The sequence below is a fragment of the Hippoglossus stenolepis genome, chromosome 21 (assembly GCF_022539355.2).
Source record: "Hippoglossus stenolepis isolate QCI-W04-F060 chromosome 21, HSTE1.2, whole genome shotgun sequence".
Taxonomy (NCBI): domain Eukaryota; kingdom Metazoa; phylum Chordata; class Actinopteri; order Pleuronectiformes; family Pleuronectidae; genus Hippoglossus; species Hippoglossus stenolepis.
The window spans coordinates 10540268-10559183 of NC_061503.1; the positions used below are offsets into that span (position 1 = coordinate 10540268).

The window sequence follows — 18916 nt, forward strand, 5'->3', positions numbered from 1 at the left end:
TGTAAGTTTAGATTAGATCTTTTCTAAAAGTTGCTCACTTGTGATTATGATTCATTTTTTATGCTAAACATCTTAACAGATAAAAACAGTTAGGACACAGATATAGATGAGGTTTTGAAAGGATAAGGGGTAATAAAATAAAGAGAATTTAGTTTATTTTTTTATTTAGGGAGTTGTATTACCGATGAAGCTGTGCAGAAGTTGCTCTCTAATGGGAAAGAAGTTATGAAAATGGACATATTAATAACAAAAGGTCAAGCATTGTAGATATATATTTTTTTCATTTTATATTCTATATCTTATGTGTATATACTGTATATAAAAAGAATTCACTTTTCTTTTAAATTTTTTATTTATTTGAATTAATTATTATTTTTTAAATGTATCTTTTGTGTTTGTCTAATACAAAAGAGCATGGCCCTGAGTGAGGTATCCACTGGTGTAAAATAATATTGGCTAATAAACACTGCAAAGAGACATTTCTAGTGTAGGAAAGTATTCATTTGACTTGTTTTTAACATTTACCCTTTTTATATCTCAGACTAATCATGTCTAAATATCTGGTGATTTTGCTGCTAACATCTGGTAAGTGTACTCACATAAAACAAACTATGAAATAATTAAGTGAAATTAAAAAATACAGTTAAATTAATACTGTTTTTTAATGATATTTGATGGGCGTCCTACAGGTAGTGTCACTTTGTGTTCACACATTTATCATGAGTATCACCTGATAAACGAGGCTAAGACCTGGGACGAGGCCCAGAGTTACTGCAGGGACAACTACACCGACCTCGCCACCATCGGTAACCGTGACGACATGGAGCGGCTGGTGAACATGGCACCCAGTGGCACTATCTGGGTCGGTCTGCGAGAGACGGGGCCGGAGTCCTGGGTCTGGTCTGTGGGAGAAACAGGGATGAGCCACGAATCACCGACCTACTCTAACTGGGCCGGTCACAAGGACAGTGATCACTACTGTGGAGGCATGAGGGCTGACGGGAAATGGCTCAGCGGACTTTGTGGAACAGCTCTTCCTTTCGTCTGTCAGGGAGGTCAGTGAGGCGGCTTTGATGCAGTGGTGGAGTCAAACTTTGAAATATACTTCAAAGTATTGAAAGTAAAAGTAGCTGTTGGCAGTAGCCTGTTCCCTAATGCATCGGTCTATTGTATCAGTAACTGTGTCTACTATGCTGATATATTGCCATATAAAAGAAAAGGCAGAGTGTTGGCCTCTTCTGATTTAGACTGTAAAAGGGGTAAAAACCATAAAAAGGGCTTATCACGTGAACTATCCCTTTAAACTTGTTTGCTGCAGTTTGAAAATGTTCTCATCCTCTCCAAAAATCCTAATCTTCAAATTTTTTTGAAATATTCCCAGTTGAGGGGTCCGGTGAGGTGTCCGTTGTCCTTCAAAATATGACGTGGCAGAAGGCCCAACGGTACTGTCGCCAGCACAACATGGACTTGGCCAGTGCGAGAAACCAGAGTGAAAACCAAGCATTACAGCAAGTGTTAAATAAAAATGGGTCTCAAGCCTTGGTCTGGATCGGTTTGTTCAGAGATAAATGGAAGTGGACGGACCAGAGCAACAGCTCCTTTAGACACTGGGCCAACGGTCAACCAAACAATGATGGAGACTGTACATTGTTCGGCATCAACGGGTGGTATGACAGAGGCTGTCAGCACAAATTTCGCTTCCTCTGCCATACTGGTGAGCATATCTGTCCCAGTCTGAGTCCTGAAATTCCGATGATCAAATCTTTTAAGACCCTGCAGAAACCAGAGCACGTACTTGTTGCAATGTTTCGTTTCTATGTGTTTGACCACAGCAAGAATAAAAGCCAAGGTGAAGCTGATTGTGAGGTTGGAAATAAAGTCAGACTCACTCCTTCAATTCCAGGATTTAGCTGTGAGTGACGCCATTTTGATCCAAGTAAGTGTTTCATTTTAAAATGTGGGTGTTTGTCGGTAAAGTGATGATAACGTTGTCTTTTAAAACACGGGGAAAAGTCATTTTCTCTTTAGTACATAGGCGATAATAATCATACAAAGACAATATCCAGCCCATGTGAATGAAGGTGTGTTTTGTCTGTTAATCTCTTCATGTCTCCGTAGATCCAGAAACGGATCAAGTGGTTGAAATTTCAGTGGAACATCCAACCAGACGGGAGGATTTTTCATAAAAAACAAAAAGAGAAAGTTAACGACGGCTCCTGTTACAATTGAATATAAAGGGAAGCTGCCACTGTGGAATCTTCTGTGTCAACGTGAAACGATGCACTTGAATAAGTTGCTTACTCCTTCAGGTTTGACATCCCACAGTCAGAATAGGTGCGATATTAATCTGAAATGCACATTGTATTTATCTTTATGGGGTAATTTTACCACTTTTCATACCTTTCATATTTTATTTGACTCTTATTGCTCATCATAAGTAGAAAATGTGTGTGGTTTCTGTTGCAATCTGATGATTTTGAAGTACCAACCCGGTAAAAAAACAACACTTGAGGCCTTTTTTCTTTAAGAACGACTTTATGTTCTCTTGTGACATTGCATTTAAAAAAAGGCCGACAATAGCGACATAATGAGACAAGCTCAACTGATCTGAACCGGAAAACAAACAGCGTCAGTAAATCAACAGAGAACAACGAGAATCGGCTTCCCTGCGAACGCACAGTCCCTTGAATTGAATGGCTTGACCTGCAGCACGGCTACGAGACTGACTAACTTCACATCATGTTCAAGTTCATAAATATAACTTGCATTGAAATGGTGCTTGAGCAGTAAAACAGTGATGAAAACCAAAACAGGTTTATAGACGGCAGTGAAAAAAAAACTGGAGTTCATTACAGTACGAGATTGAAATGCCTACTGACCGCCGAAACAAAAACTGACCAACATTAACTGTTTGAATGTGCCTGACAAAAACAATTAAAGTTATTTCCTGCCACTGAACATAGTACTTATGAAACAGTAATGGTGACTCATGAATTAAACAGAGCCATGTCATGTCTCTACATGTATAAACAGCCTGGCACTACGACCACTAGACGGAGTATTAGAGACACTTTAAGGAAAAAAGAATCAGAGATCTCGAGAATAAAGTTCTGATATTATAGGGTAAAGTTGTAATTTTAGCTCAGTGTCACTTTAGAATCTTCAGCAGGATTATGCAAAAACAAATGGACAAATTTCCATGAAACTTTGTGGAGGGGCGGGGCTTGACCCGGGAAATAACCCAGGATATGGATACAGATCAGGAGGCAGATCAAGGATTTTGTTTTTTTTACTTTCTTTCACATTGTGTAATTGTGTGTTTCTTTGATTTCTCAGAGAATAATTTATGGATCTTGTCTTGTTTTCTTTAAATCAGAAATGTTTAGAGGACTTTATGTATTTATGAATGTGTGCAATTTGGTTCGGGTCAAAATAAAAATCCAGATCTAGTGAATCTAAATGTGGTTTCAGGAGGGGACTGTTGCGCTCTACTGAGTGACATTCTAGTACTTAAAGGCACGTGATGTTCTCCACGAGACGACATCAGTGATACTCGCGAGTTCTCGCTGATGTCGTCACGTGCCCCTTGGGCGAGAGCATAGAGACGCGAGCTTGTGCGTGCGAATGTGAACGCGGCTCCGAGGAGGATATCAGAGGACATTTAGGTTAAAAACATGGTGTAAAAGACGCTGTTTCCCCATTAAATTATGACTTTGATCTCGTAATATTACAACGTTACTCTCAAGATATTACATTATAATCAAAATCCGATTCAGCCCTAATACTCCGTCGTAGAGCACAGCGTTACAATCATATATGTAAAAAGCAGTAAACACTGAGAAGTCACAGACTTCCTAGATTTATAAATACCTCTTCTCACTGTTTGGACGACGTTGCATTCAGATCATAGAGACTGATGTCACCTGGACGGTCCTGCACGTTTTCTCTCCGTGCTGATGCTCCCAAGACCAAAGATTCATCACACACACACGTACAGCCGCATTTTCAGAACAGATCATTAGTGGCACAGAAAATGTGGCAATATATATACTGCACTTGATTTTATATGAAATTCATCCCTGCGATTACGTAACGTTGGCAACTCCTCTAATACCTTTGAGTGGTGCAATTAGCCGTGGCCTTTTAAAAATAATTAAACAATATCTTAATAAGTACTTTTTATATTTAGGGCTTTTTCTAAAAAAAATGACCCACTGGTTTAACTGTTTAAACTAAACCGAACCAATTAAACATACTGTATTAGAATCACACTGTTTGACTTGTTATTCTCTGCACCCTCTTTCCCTTCACATACCAATCACACGGCTAATATAAACACACAAATACAGATGCAAATCAGTAAAAACAACACCTCCCTTATGTCAGTTTCCTCGTGTAGATTTCTCTTATCATCTCACTGGCTTTAAAATTCTCCCAACGCATGAGAAAAAAAACTTCCCTTCCACTGTTTCCCTTTCTCCCTCCTGAGCAACTACAGTATCTACAGGTCCTTCTTGACCTCGGGCCGCCCCTCTCCCGCGCTGTAAGGATCTCTCTGGGCCGGGCCGAGCAGCTGCATCATGTCATGCAGGGCTTTTCTGATCTCAGCGCCAAACTTGTGGGCGTCCTGGAAGGGAGACACAGAATAAAGAATGAGGTTTTATGTCATCACATCAGCTCAAATCAATCTAGCTCAGGGTTAAATAAAAAAGCTGTGCTCAATATGTTGTTAGTACAACAGCGTATTAGGGCCACTTAAAGGGACAAACCTCAGAGATTTTGAGAATTAAGTCACAATTTTAAGGCTTTGTGTCATGTTAGAGGGGAATATCAGAAGATCAGCCTGTCACCTGTGTTAAAATGAGGAACGTGGAGCTTCTTGTTCAGTTATACTTTGGTAAAGGTTTCACAAATATCAAAATATTTTATTATTTTGTAGTTTCTCAAGAAACATCCGATTGGTTCAAGAGTTTTGGTCTAGAAGGAGTTGAACTTCAAGGGCTCAGGTTGCTGGATATTTCCTTAAGATTTTTCTTTCTTTATTCTCATAACATCATGACTTTTTTCTCATTAAAAGATTACTTTATCCTCATAATAGTACGACCTTTTATGTACTGTAGGTATATTGCATTTACACTCTTATTGCTATGTGCTATATAAATATCCAGTATCAGTCTCACTGTAATGCTCTTTTTGGGCTTAATTTTCAAATGATCCTCCGACACAACTCTAAAAACTACAAGAATAATACAAATCATGTAATAGAATACAGATACTGATCTTGATCAGTAGAAAAACATACATTTTGTTTACTTAAAAAAATGTATTTAGTCCTCTCACAGTTTCTGCCCCATATGAAGGGTTTACTTTATTCACTTTCGTTTTGCAGTGTAAAATTACTGATTCCATTTTACTCACAGTTTCTGGACATGAGATCTTGCACGAGATGTGGAAGTTAATCAAGTTGTTTCCCACAATGTAGTAGGACACCCCATAACCATCATCAGCCACCTGAAAGCAGTCAGACAACATTAATACTCATGGCTCTGTAAGAACATCAGAGCAACAAAAAAAACTCTAAAAAGAACATGTGTTAAGATTATTAAAAAAAAAAAAACTATGAATAGCACAATTACATTACACAGACAAAACTAATCCAACTACATTGTAATGTGACACTGACCGGACCAAAGCCCCCTCCACAGGAGACATACTCTGGGTGGTTGACTAAGTCAAAGAGCTCCACCTGCTGGACAGGAGTCTGACTGGTGGACAGCCGCCAAGGCTCAGACAAAACCTGAGACAAACACAAGAGGCAAATGCATCAGTTTGTTTAAGTCACGGCAAAGAAAAGGGACGTGACTGAACTGGACTGATTAGATCTGTGTGATTAAAGTGAAAAGGGGGAGGAAATTAACCTCTTTCAAGAAAGGAGACTCCACTCCGAGGTATTTGGAAACCACGTAGAGGCAGAAGATGTGTCTGTCGATACCAGACCCAGTCATCGCCAGGCGGTAAAGATTCTGGTGCTTCTCGGACGCAGAGCGGAACAAACGCCTGCACACATCTGCTGACTGGTGGAGAAAAGTATGAGTGGCATGACTGCTTGGCATAGCAAACGATAAAAATAGACACTGTCTGATTTATATGAGGGAAATAGCTATTGGAAATCATCATTTGAAATCAAGAGAACCCATTATCGCCCCCTTCTGAAAAACTATCACATCCAGCATCTGTCTCACCTCTCCACCCTCCAGCGCTCGGACGAAGGCGGAGCTCTCGTTGCTGCAGGAGCGAACAGTCTCGGTCCTGCCCTCCCTGAACAGACGGGTCATGGAGGCTTCGTACGTCAGACAGAACGTCCCCCGGCTCTGCAGAGCAAAACAATAAAAGTCACATGCAACTGGTAATATAGACGTTCCCGAACACAACAGATCGGCCTCGTGTCAACCATGTGTGTGTTATACTTCAGAGAGAGACTCACCCTGTAGTAGGCCAGCTGAAGTGCCATTTGAATGAAGGCGTCTGGACTGACTCGACACTTCTTCACCCTTCCTTTGCCAAAGTCTCGGAAGGACAGAATGTGGAAGTCCAAGTCGTCGGCCAGAGCCTGGGCCACTGACAGGGACTGAGAGATCTGCTCCTCACACTGAGACAGACACCAACAGTTAACATCAGCAGGACTGAGACGTCTACAGTATGACAGTTACACTGTAATTAATACATAAGCCGTACCTCTATATTGTTTGACATATTGACCGATGTTCAACCTGTTTTTACATAACACATGTAATTGTTTTTGTCTTTTCAGCCCGTTTAGGAATGAACAACCTGTTATTGACAAACTGTATTCAAAGTACAATGCATGGCAGCGTGAATACAACTGAAACCATAAATAAATGAAGTTGCTCTCTTGCTAAGGGCTGGATAAGAATAGATGGACACAACCCATGTTTAGATGTTTTATACATGTTTGTTTATACCTTCGTATACAGACATGAGGGTGGTATCTCATTCAACTTGTTGAAAATTAAACCAACATGTCTATGTTATTTCATGCAGAGTTGTAAACACTGTAATTAATCCTTTAAAACATTAGTTTCCAAATTCATCCTTAGTTTATAATGATCAAGAATAGTGCAATTATTATTCAGGTCATTCAGGTGGGTGGTACAAAGGCTCTGCTTTGGGCTCTTTTGACACTCTACACTGAAACTTCTAGGTTTATCATTATGCAAATAAAACTGCTAAAATATACTTGGTCAGTTGGTTGCAAAATTACTTTTGAAGGTTACAGGCTACAGGAAGTAATTGCTATCTGAAAAACACACAGATACTAGAGGACTTTACACAGTGCAATTGGCTGGGTTAGGATCTTATGGTGACCCACCCTCCACACATTAGATTATATAATCATCTACTAATAATAATGATACATTCTGTCATACTTGAGGTGAAACCAGCATCACCCTCTGATGCTGTGAAAGCTACAGTATCTGTTTAAAATTGGAATCATTTAATTATGGTTTAAAGTTTCACCACGACCATATAATATAAATGATGTTTACAGTACATGCATCATTTCAACTTCTTGATGCATGTTTTAAAAGCCAGTATGGGTTGTTGATGACAGGGGAGACAGAACCTGTTCTTTAGCTAAAAGAGGAAAAGGATTTTAGGATCCTGTGTGAGCGGAGGACTCACCTCTGGAGGAATTTCCCAGTTCAGCTTCTGTGGTTGTGGTAGCGATGAATCCACATCTCCTTTGCAGTGACCTTCTTCATTGTAACCCAGACGGAAACAGTCGGTGGCAAGGGTGTACTGGAGACACACAACAATCTGAAGTGTCAGTCTCTTCTCGGGGGAGATGGATGATGGTGTCCAACCCTAATTTCCGTTGCTTTCCTTACCTCCCATAGGTGTGCGATCACTGGTGCGTCAGCCCACGAGTGCTCTGCGTTTATGCCTTTCTTTCCATTCTTGAAGTAAACCACTGAGAAGGACTTGTCGAACCACCTGCATGGCAACCCAAAAGAAAGACCAACATAATTCTAACTAGTTCCTGAATGAGTTTAAAAGGCGTTGATCGGTTTAGTGAAGAATTACCTGTCGTAACATTTCCCATGCAACAAGCACTTGGCATAGCGATCTAAACTAGCCACGGGGTCATCTCCCAGCATGCCCTGCTCATCATCATCCAGGGTCACAAAGAAGGCGGCTCTCTCGATGCAGTCCAGAGAGCGTTTGTTGACCCCACTACTGAAATACTTCTTCCTGGCTTGAGCCCATGGAATTCTGGGAAACATTTCAGAGGAAACTGGTGACGTCACATCAGGGACGGAGTATGATTTAGTGATTTAGTCACAAGAGGCTTAATAAAGCTGACCTGTCTCCTGCAGTCAGGGCCCCCAGTTTTGCTTCTCCTTGGCAAGGAGCTGAGGTGTCATCGAGGATCCTTTGAATTTGGAATTCAATCTCTCTGGGGGACAGGAGTCTGCCTGCCTGGTACACCCTCAGACGAAAGTAGCGCCCCCTGTGGTAAGCCACTATGTAGTCACTGTCCTGCCAATGTTGCAGAGAGTCTTTGGATATAGAAGAAAGAAGGAAAAGGGAAATATTTTATCATTGATTCATAGGCAAACATTTGGAGTGAATTTCTGCAGTTCAGAGTAGATGGTAATGAATTGCCTGGGCAACTGATTCACATAACAAATGATGGGATGCAGATGTGTCTTAAGGTTTATTTACAACCTCAGCATTTCTTTTTCCCTGCTGGTACAGAGTTTTCTCACATTTATGTTGTTTATTTGTAAATATATTTAATTGAATTTAGTTTGAATTGGGATGAACACAGCAACTGACTGCAACATGCCCTGTTGCATTAATTGGATAACATTTTTATATAAAAACATCTATCTAATAATTTCAGAAATCTTTAATTTTATTGGCTTCACACTTGGAATGTGTATTCATAACAGACGCCTTCATAACAACGCCAACAACAATGATTCTCCAGTTTGGCATTCTTCACACTGAGTCAGAATCTGTGAGCCGGCAAAAGTTTCACTTAACCCTCGTCTTGCTATAGTGAAGTTACTCATTAGCCACATCCACAGAGCTATATTTGCACAGGGCAGTTCCAGATACAATATGTTTGAGGAAACAAAGTCTTGGGAAAATTGCTTGAACATTTTCTACTGGATAAACATTAGAAAGAGAACAGATGTCCCTGTTTAAAAATAGAATTACAGCACTGAGGTTGTATGCCTGCGCCAAACAAAGCAGTTTCTATGTACATATTTCGACATACTTTTTTCCCCCAGATTCAGATAAGGTCTATGTGAACCTTTGACCACTGAAACTTAATCACTTAATCTTTGATTCCAAGTGACAACTGATCAAAAGTTGAGGAAATTCCCTCTTGAGATGTCACATTCCAGAGGCCAAAAACCAGAGGTCACTGTGACCTTTCAACTTTAACCACCAAAATCGAATCAGATCACCGTTGAGTCCAAGTGAATCTGTGGAAATTCCCTCAAGGCATTCTTGAGATATTGTGTTCACGAGAATGGGACGGACAGACAGACAACCCGAGAACATAATGCCTCTTGCCACTGACTATCGCCGGTGTGGAGACATAAAAGCAGCACCTGTTGCCAAAGAGTAAGAAGTGGACGTATGCTAGGAGGAGTGACATGGGACGGATGTTGGCTGTGAGATCGGACTCCACTCAATTATCATCTTCAAAAGACAAACGATCTGAGCCATTAAGGCCTGAACCTCACACTTATAACTAACCAATATGTTGTACTAGAAGGCTGAAGAGGAATCCAAAAGTTGATCTTGAGGGTGATTTAAATAAATGTAAAACCTACTGTAGGAGACATGCATGAGAAGATCAGCGCTGTACCACCGAAAGCGAGGATTGCAAACTATGTTTCTTTTCATTGTCTCTTCTGATTTGAATTGACTGACAGAAGATGTAGAAAGGTATTGAACAGGAACATTTAGTTTGTGTGAAACAGGGATGGCTCTTATCTTAAATTATTAACAATACACAATAACAATGTTGAGTATAATTCACACTGTTTTTGAAATTTAAAGATGTAAAACTGATATTGTACCAGCTGTAAAAAAAATTAAAAAAATACTACCTGTAAGCGTTCCAGGGATTCGACAAGAGTCAAACATCCGCTCAAACTGATAGGAACAGCAAGGAACTGCAGACCTCAACAACCACTGAGCAGGATAAGAGAAGGGTGGGCCAGTACAAAAACAGAAGTATGGGCAAGATAGGGAGGAAACAAAGGGGATGATGGAATAAAAACATAAAAGTGTGTTGGGGAAATGAAACCAGGGTTGAGAGGGACAAAAAAAAGAAAACAACAATGTGTGGGCAGAAGAAAATAGACATTAGTTGAGGACGGGACCTTCCCAGAGACTCAGACAGACCTGAGATGAGACCGATAAAAGATGACAGGATGAGCTGGACAGAAAGAAATACTGTTTCAGGAGACTACACAGACTCACACATACACGCATGTTGGCTCTCACACAATTTCCTATCCCACACTTCAACGCCAGACATCATCAGCTTGCCTCATCATCTCTGAAGCAGCAGTGTGTTTGTATCGCTCACTATGAAGCCACTGCGGGCTTCCTCCTGGATGTTAATTGCTCATATTCAGGCGATATCATGGGTCAAACAGTCTATCAGCACTGGGGGGGAACATCCCGCTGCCACAGTGTGTGTCTACGTGTGTGTACATGTCAGTCTCTTTACCGGACTCCTCTCCAGGAGTGCGTGTGGTGTTGAATATCCTCTCACACTGAGCTGCACACAGAGGAATGACAGTGCCGGGGATACGACTCTGGGAAACACAAGAGGAGGAGGAGGCGAAGGCGAAAGCGTAAGGAGGAGAACAGAGGAGAGCGGTGGAGGAGACCGTAGAGTCAAGCAAATAGTATACATATCATAAAAAGAGCCAGAGGCAAAGTAAAGAGGTAAAATAAAGAGAAATCAAGCAAGAGAAGGAGAGGTTGAAAGGAGGACAACAGGAGGGAGGGGGTGAGAAATGAGCATGGTATGAGAACATGAGGGAAATGTCTTCACGTACACATAACTAGATAAATGAGTGATATTTACTAGACACTCCAGACACACAAACACTAACGGATGGATGTTACTCACACTATTATAAAAACATACATATTATTAACTATTAACACAATATTCTGTGGTTCTACGAAGAAATATCCCAATGTCTCCCAATTTTGACATGTTTTCCATTGCACGGAGACGTGAATGGTGAATGTCTATGTATATGGAGCTGCTGTGGGGGATGAGTGGCAGAAAAACTCACAGGTTTAATCTCCTCTTTGTTGAGTTTGCGACGGTACAGAAAGAATGCATGGATGCTGTTGCCTGCCCTGGCCGCCTGGATGGGCGTGGGTGTCACGTACAAGAAGTCCTGCAGGGGAGAGAAGGAACAGACACAGGAAGTGAAGAGGACGAGGATAAACGGTTGAGATCAACCAAACAAAATGATACACAACTCCAGCTGGGATTAAAATGACGCGTTTTCCTGTCAGCAGGATTATGCAAAAACTACAGAACGGATTTCCACAAAACTTGGTGGAAGGATGGGACATGGGCCAAAAAAGAACCCATTACGGGGGGGGGAGTCCCAGGAATTTTTTTCCCCCACTTTCTTGATTATTGTGAGATAAGACATTTTTACATTTTCATAATAATAATTTATGGATCTTGCTGAAAAATATCAGGTATTTTAGGCAACTGATATTTATGAGGGTTTTCAATCTGGTGCAGTTTGATTGAATTCAAGGCAACTGTTAGGGCTTTGGCTACAAAATGCTATTCTACTGGGCAATGTATCTATTTTAGTCCCAATAAACAGCATCACAGAAAATGGGCACTGGGTACCTCCTTGGAGCTATCGCTGTTAAAAAAGAGCATCAATGAATGGCAACAAAAAGCACCCGTCTTTTGTTAACCTCTCCCTATCAAGGATATTTTGGCATAATTTCTGGATAGTAGGAGGAGGTGGAGAAGCGTCGTTCATATCCATTTACAGTTTACAGTTGAAGCACAGTGTGTGGACAGGAAACAGGAACAGTTTCATACCATGCCATAGTAGTTACTGTTGACCATGATTGGGCTTCGTCCCCGCAGGTAGACGTATTCCTCCCACCAATCACTGACCTAAAACACAAGACCTAGTGAGAAAGCGAATACTGCAGCCAACTGGCAGTCACATCACTTGCATATTCAGACAGGATGAATAATTCAAACCACAGAACCGCACAAAGATATGCATTGTTAATGGAATTTTAAATTTCCTGTGGACATTCGAAGAGGCCACGCTTAATGTAACTAGAGTATTGTGGTCAGGCACTTACATAGTTGGATGACCAGAGAGCTTTGAGTTTGAGGTACCACTGCAGGCGTTTGCCGAGGCTGCTCTCAAACTCTGCGGCGAGATTGGTCATGCGTTCATACTTCGCATCATCCATCAGCGGACGCACAGATTCCAAGTACTAAAACAGTAGGCATGTATGTTAAATATGCAACAATCCAAGTATATAACATAGATTTGTCAAATATCTCTATTTAGAGAGGTGGATATCTTGCATTTCATATACATTTCAGCTTTCAGCCTTCACAATAGAGGACAGAAAAGACAATTTGGTGCAGCACAGTCAGAAGACAAAGAATGTGAGAAAGTGATGCATTTGTTTTGTGATCACTAAGTAGCGTATTTTTGTCCTTTCCCCTCTTCTCAGTGTGATGTCTCACCCTCTGGACTGTGTCCTTGACAGCGGGCACAGGCAGGTTTGGCAGTGAACCCTGGTAGCTGTAGAGTAGAGGCTTTCTGCCAGAAAAGATCCGCACCAACGCCTGGCACAGACAAATATTTATGTGAGGACATTTATAAGACCTTTTATTACTTTTTCAGTTTATCATACATCATAAAAATCTACAGAAAAAACCCTTGTAGAAGAACAAAAAAAATCACTTTTTAACCTCATCAATTTATTTTCCTGGAATTATTTTGTAAATAAGTGGAGGTCATTCAGTGAAGAAGTATAATAATATGTATCTTGTAGCATACAACATGAACATTTTGTAGCATGTGAGGACATAAAAACAGCTTTTTTGTTACTACTAAAAAACAATTAGATGAGCTTTAGATTACATTACACTGCTCTAGCAGCACATAAGCATGTCAATATTCTGACAACAAAGATGACAAGGTGAGGGACAGTGAAGGGCGGGGTTGCAAATTTTAAAACGGCACTGACCACCCAGACTTTGGTTGTGTAGGACATTTTGCCATGTTGCTCGAACATCCAGCGGTGGTAAGAGAGGAGCTGCTTGAGGCACAGGCGCATGGTGAAGATGAGCAAGAGCCACAGCATGGTGCTGAAGAGCACTGCTGACACCACCGTCTGGCACTGGCTACTCATCGACTGGCTGGGAACGATGGGAGTAGGTGGACAGATGGATAGTAGAAGGGGGGGGGGCGGCGGCGGCAGTGAGTGAAATAGATGAAGAGAAGGAAGATGGCCGGTAGTAAAGAAACCAAACATGAAGGATGGATGGGAGGAGAGACAACAAATGTTTTGATTAATTATAAGAGCAAGTTTAGTTTTTTATACATTTGTCCAAAATCATAATCATAATAATGGACTGTGAAGAAGGTAATCGAAAGGGGTGCGGATGATGTAAACCACACTGGCGATGTGCTATTTATACTGCAGACGGTCCTCTCTGTGACACAGCACACAACCAGGGAACGTGGAGGAGTCTGGTGAATCATAAGATTTATCATTAACTTTTACCGTTTCACTGAGTCATATGATGCGTTACCTGACCGGCAGGTGCTCCTGTATCTTGGCTATGAGGCCCATGGAGGGGTCGGAGCGAGTGTACATGGTGGCCAGGATTGCAATGACCACAAAGAGCCAGGAGGAGGGGCTAGCAGGATACACCCCTGTTACCACGCTGTTCTGTTTAAGTCAGAAAAGAAAGATTGACTTTAAATCCCATTCTTCATGTTTACACACACTGTCTTTGACATAATGAGATGCACCCTCTCAGCACCCTTCCAGTTCTGTTATGATTAGATTGAGTTAAAACTGTCAGGTTAATATATTATTACCCTGCATGCTGGTATTGCTTTCGCCCCTGTGTGTTTGAGAGAGCTTCTGTTTTCTGTGCATTTGAGACATTGAACATGAGTCAATTGCCTCTTTTTAGCAGATTTAACCTTGGTGTAAAAGAGGCATAACTTAACAACACATGGACATAAAGGTCAATGTCAAGGTAAAAAAAAATAGGCAAGAAGAAAATTATTCCCAATCATACGACATCATATATATTTACAGCTTATTTAGATAAACCAATCATTCCTCATCATGTGATATAAGTGACATCACAATAACACTTTTATGAAATGGCATTTTTACAATATAAAAAAGTTGGGGTTTATACAGAGCGTATACAACCAGCAAATCAACAAAGCTGTCAAATGAGTAGAATGAGCAGATAATAAACATTAAAACCATAATATGGACAAACCAACAGAACAGTGTCCTTGACAGATTCCTCCACACGGAACTCTGACACAGCTGCGAGTGCTGACAGCTGACATACCAAGAGGAGAAGCCATAATAATAAGAAGGAAGAGGAACACTGTAAGCAGGGCTGCAATTAGTGCAGATGGTTTTGGGACTGAAACATATGGTACTCTTGAACAAACAAAAAAAGGAGGAGCGGAGCTACCTTGAGTCTGATGATGCGCTTCTTCCAGGAGCGCACACCAGAGAGGTAGATCTCAGCGAGGGCCTGGTGGGACAGCTGCAGATCAATGCCCTCTGGGGTGACGGTGAACTGGAAGGCCACCGCCTGGTGGGCTTCTGCCATGGTTACTGTGCACGATGAGAGGGAAAAAAGGGGAGAGAGGAAAAGGAGAAGCTTTTTTTAACTGATCAATAAAGCTGCTTTCAGACATGCACTGGTCTCCTGAAATTATACAGAAAGGCTGTATGTGAGAACACAAATATCTGAGTCAGAAGCTCCAGTCAATCTCCAGAGGGTTAGGGGGTTAGGGTTAACCCTAACCCTGAAAATGTCTGAGTGAGCAAGTGGGTGAGTTGTTTATGTTTCTAACATGTGATGGACGCAATATTTAAAAAAACGACCATCAACCTCAATGTAACTGCTACTGACACCAAACACAGAGAGGAAAGAACAACCACACTTTTTTTTCTCCTTTCATAACCAGAGGGAGAGTCAGTTCCGCTTCGGTCTCTCAGTGTGACACCTTTGACACAAGGCAAAGTTTAATCCCTGATTAACAAAGCTCTGCCTGCTCTTCAAGTTTGCGGTTAACATAATATCGCAACAAGAAAAAACGACCAAAAAGAACTACGTAAACGACCAACAGCGATTACAACACACACAAGCAGAAACTTACGGAAAGACTGAAGGTGCCATCAAGTGCCGTGATGGGACTTAACAGATGATTCATCAAACTGATTATGAATTTTACAAAAAATTGTGTGTCATGTCAGCACATCAAAACAAATCCATCTTACACATGAGCATTTTTAAGACAAGCTTGCATTATGTATGACTCCTCTCAAATGCAAAGTCAGCTTGAATTTGATGAAGTTTAAAGGGAAAACATTCACTGGATGCTGATGTGATTGGGTATTTTTTTTTGTTTAAGGCTATTACTGCTTCTCTTCACAAAGGGAATTGATTTTCCTCCACAAATAGGCTATGGATAATGCCCTGAGGTTTAGTCACTGTGACACTGGACTGCACCCCCATCAAGGCTACGTCTGCTCTCATTGTGTGTGTCTAAAAACACACACACACACTATTATCCCCAGGTCCCATGGAGGTTCTGCTCTTTAGGTCACGTCCTGCACATACAGTTGTACCTGTGCCGTATGCTCTATGAAAAGTAAATAAGAACTGACACAAACCCATATTGTTTTCTACTTAGTTTCTATAAACTTTGCATTGTGATCTTTGGGTCGACGGTGAGTTCACAGTCGGAGAAGAGTGAGCTAAGAAAGGCCGGCCAAGGAAAGAGCTACTAGACCTTCACAGACAAACAGCAGCAGGTTTATTGCTGGTGTGTTTGACTAAGCTCTGCCTTATCATAACAGTCTGCCCCACAAGAAAAATATTGAAAATAAAGCAGCATGTTGTAGTAACAGGATCCAAGTACAAAGTATCCTCTGGTTATTATTATCACACTCACAGTGTTGAAGCAATTATATAAGCGTTCCAGAATTTCAGCCCTGAATCTTTTATGTTGTTTTAATTCACCAAAAACAACAAAGATAATCTGTAAAACCCATATAACTGACAACCATAATATTAGCCAAGGTTACATGCTGAACACTGTGGAGAACCTCACACAGAGCCACTGAATGGGAGCCATAGACGATGACCAGGGAAACAAATATATAATGAAACTATTGATATGACTCATTTAGGAAAAATAAACAGAAAAGTCACTACAACTAAATTTAGAGAGTAGAGTAATGTAGGCGTATACACTGCTGAGTCAGTAGAGTTTAAGTTTATAATTTTTTGAGACGGTAGGACAAGATGGTCAATATCGTTTGAGGGTTTTAAGTTGCAAACTACCAGCGGATGTTAGCGGGTGTTAGTGATGTATCTTCAGTTGTGTACCTTAGCATCATCAGGTGTTCTCAGCCTTTTAATAGCAAGACACCCGCTTGCAAAACAGAAATGTTTCCAGGGGAACCAAAAAAGTGATAAACCTGGCTGTAGTTCAATGCTTTGTGAAGTTAGTAAGGTCTGCTACTCGTCAGTGGTGATGTCATTGTAGGGTTTTCGCAAATTGCAGCGTGTTTCTGTATTTGCATGCGTTGTGACTTTTTGCAGTGGATGTGCCATCCAATTGATTGAAGTTATTTCCTTAATTTGAACATGTATTTTCTATTTGCATGTGTTTTCTTAATTTGCAGTGCGTCCAGCTCTCTCGGCCCCCGTACACCACAGGTCGATCCCATGTCCCTCGCATCTTGGGGCCCAGTTGGGATCTTTCCTCCTGATCCAGAACCATTGGCTGCAGCGTTCTGCTGTGTGTGATGTTTCTTTTATGGTCTGGCGCGGGGCTAAGTCTCGTTTAGACCAGATTTTAAAGACCTGTAAACATTCCAGTTACACAGAAAGGTCAGTGTCTTATTTACTGTCAGTGTTTATGAGGATGGGTTGGGCAGAGCTGTGTGTCTGTGTCTGTCACTGATTCACCTGCACTAAACTTGAGAAGGGAAGTTGATGTGTAAACTCCACATGGACACACCAGCATAGGAACATGCAGGACAGATAACAGTAAACATGCCACAGCAGCTCTTTCAGCCACATAAACACACACATGAGGGGGGGAAATGGTTCATTTTAACAAAGCAAATTTAACTTAGCACAATTTAACACCTTAAAAAAAAAGTCCAGTTTCATGGTGAACACAAAACCACAGTATTCTTAAGATTATTTACACATTTTGCCAACAAAGCTCCATGATTGAAAGCTCCTGTGTTGGTTTAGCTTGATTGTTATGCTAGCTGCGCTGGGTTGGGGGGGGGACTGGCTGATGCTAGCGCTGTTAGCCGAGCATCCCGCAGTGAGCTGCTCGGTAACGGCTGCTAACGGGAGACAGGTCCGTTTCTCCGGGGCTCGAGCATCGCACCGTCGTCACTGACACGCTAGCATCGGGTAGCATACCTGTTGTCGCTGGCGGACAGCTCCAGAGATGCGGAGATCCACTGTCGAACTTCTGACGTCGATCAGGTGTCCGGCCCTCCTTCTTCTTCTTCTTCTTCTCCTCCTCCTCTTCCTCCTCCTCCTCCTCTTCTTCCTCCTCCTCGGTGAACCGCTGGACTACACCGCACGAAGCTAGTGCTGCATTCACTGACTGTGGGAAATCTTGCTATCATGCAGAAGAAGCCTGTGAACTCATGTCCACAATTAGAGGGAAGACTGATAAATAACACAACTAGGATGGTCCACACTCAGTAGAGCACAAGGCCCAGACTACCACACACTTAGAGGTATCAGTCCCTTAAATGGGCCTCTAATATGTCATGTCATGTCATGTTGTGTCATGACATGACATATTGGATGCCCATTTAAGGGACTAATATTGATCATTTCAACCTTTCCCCTATTTTACAGCAGTAAAACCATAACCTTGGTGTTGGTATTCGTTTGTTGATGCTATGGAGACAGGGTGAAAAATCATGCAGCTCCGTCCCCTGATTGCGACTGCACAGACTGTTTTTGGCACAAGATGGCAGCGTTCAAATTCAGGATATTTTGGCTTCATTTCTGGATAAAGGGGGGGAAGAGGAGACGCATCAGCCATCTTTATGTAGGGTCTATGGCTTAGATGTACTTAATTTGGTGGGTAAATGTAAAATAACACCTTACAGAGAATATATCAGATCAACTTCAAGTATTTTGTTACGTTTTGATGTTTCCCCATGAAAATATCAGTGGCTGGGACTTAAATATGATTTTTCCACCTTACCCCAAATTGTATGTTGTTGTGTAAAAGGATGTTGCCAGAGCATGATTAACGCTGCAGCTTAAATTTTTCATGAAAACATAAATAAATCAGTGGCACGTTTTCCCCCTTTATTCTAGTTTAATGAAAAAATCCTGGCAAGCTTTTCTTTTCTTCTCAATTTTATAATAATTGGAAATTATTAATTAATAGGAAAACTTGATTTGTCATGAAACACTAGATGTGATTGTTTTTGTGCTCACTTCAGATCTGTTGTGCTGCTTTGATATTGTGTGAGAATTGTGATTAAAGTTCATGTTATATCCATATTATTATTTTATTTA

At 41.2% G+C, this 18916-nt stretch overlaps 2 protein-coding genes across 3 annotated transcripts; one reads left to right on the plus strand and one right to left on the minus strand.

The window, feature by feature from the left end:
- Positions 1-414: 414 nt before the first annotated feature.
- On the plus strand, positions 415-1841 carry LOC124851235 (macrophage mannose receptor 1-like). Its single transcript, XM_047338426.1, has 4 exons — positions 415-429; positions 725-1055; positions 1382-1791; positions 1833-1841. The coding sequence occupies exons 1-4, from the start codon at positions 415-417 to the stop codon at positions 1839-1841; spliced, it is 765 nt and encodes a 254-aa protein (XP_047194382.1).
- A 1539-nt stretch (positions 1842-3380) lies between these two features.
- Positions 3381-18020, minus strand: LOC118100752 (carnitine O-palmitoyltransferase 1, liver isoform). Of its 2 annotated transcripts, none has more exons than XM_035146117.2 (19): positions 17792-18020; positions 14807-14952; positions 13892-14031; positions 13324-13495; positions 12818-12919; positions 12421-12558; positions 12146-12223; positions 11364-11471; positions 10155-10239; positions 8387-8582; positions 8107-8295; positions 7911-8016; positions 7705-7821; positions 6485-6649; positions 6243-6371; positions 5919-6074; positions 5684-5797; positions 5419-5511; positions 3381-4627 (listed from the first exon to the last, which is right to left on the minus strand). In XM_035146117.2, exons 2-19 carry the CDS (start codon positions 14945-14947, stop codon positions 4502-4504), a joined length of 2355 nt encoding a protein of 784 aa, XP_035002008.1. In that variant the 5' UTR covers positions 14948-14952; positions 17792-18020; the 3' UTR covers positions 3381-4501. The 2 variants fall into 2 exon arrangements, with proteins under 2 accessions (XP_035002008.1, XP_035002006.1); XM_035146115.2 differs by lacking the exon at positions 10155-10239 and adding an exon at positions 10784-10871.
- Between the last annotated feature and the right edge of the window lie 896 nt (positions 18021-18916).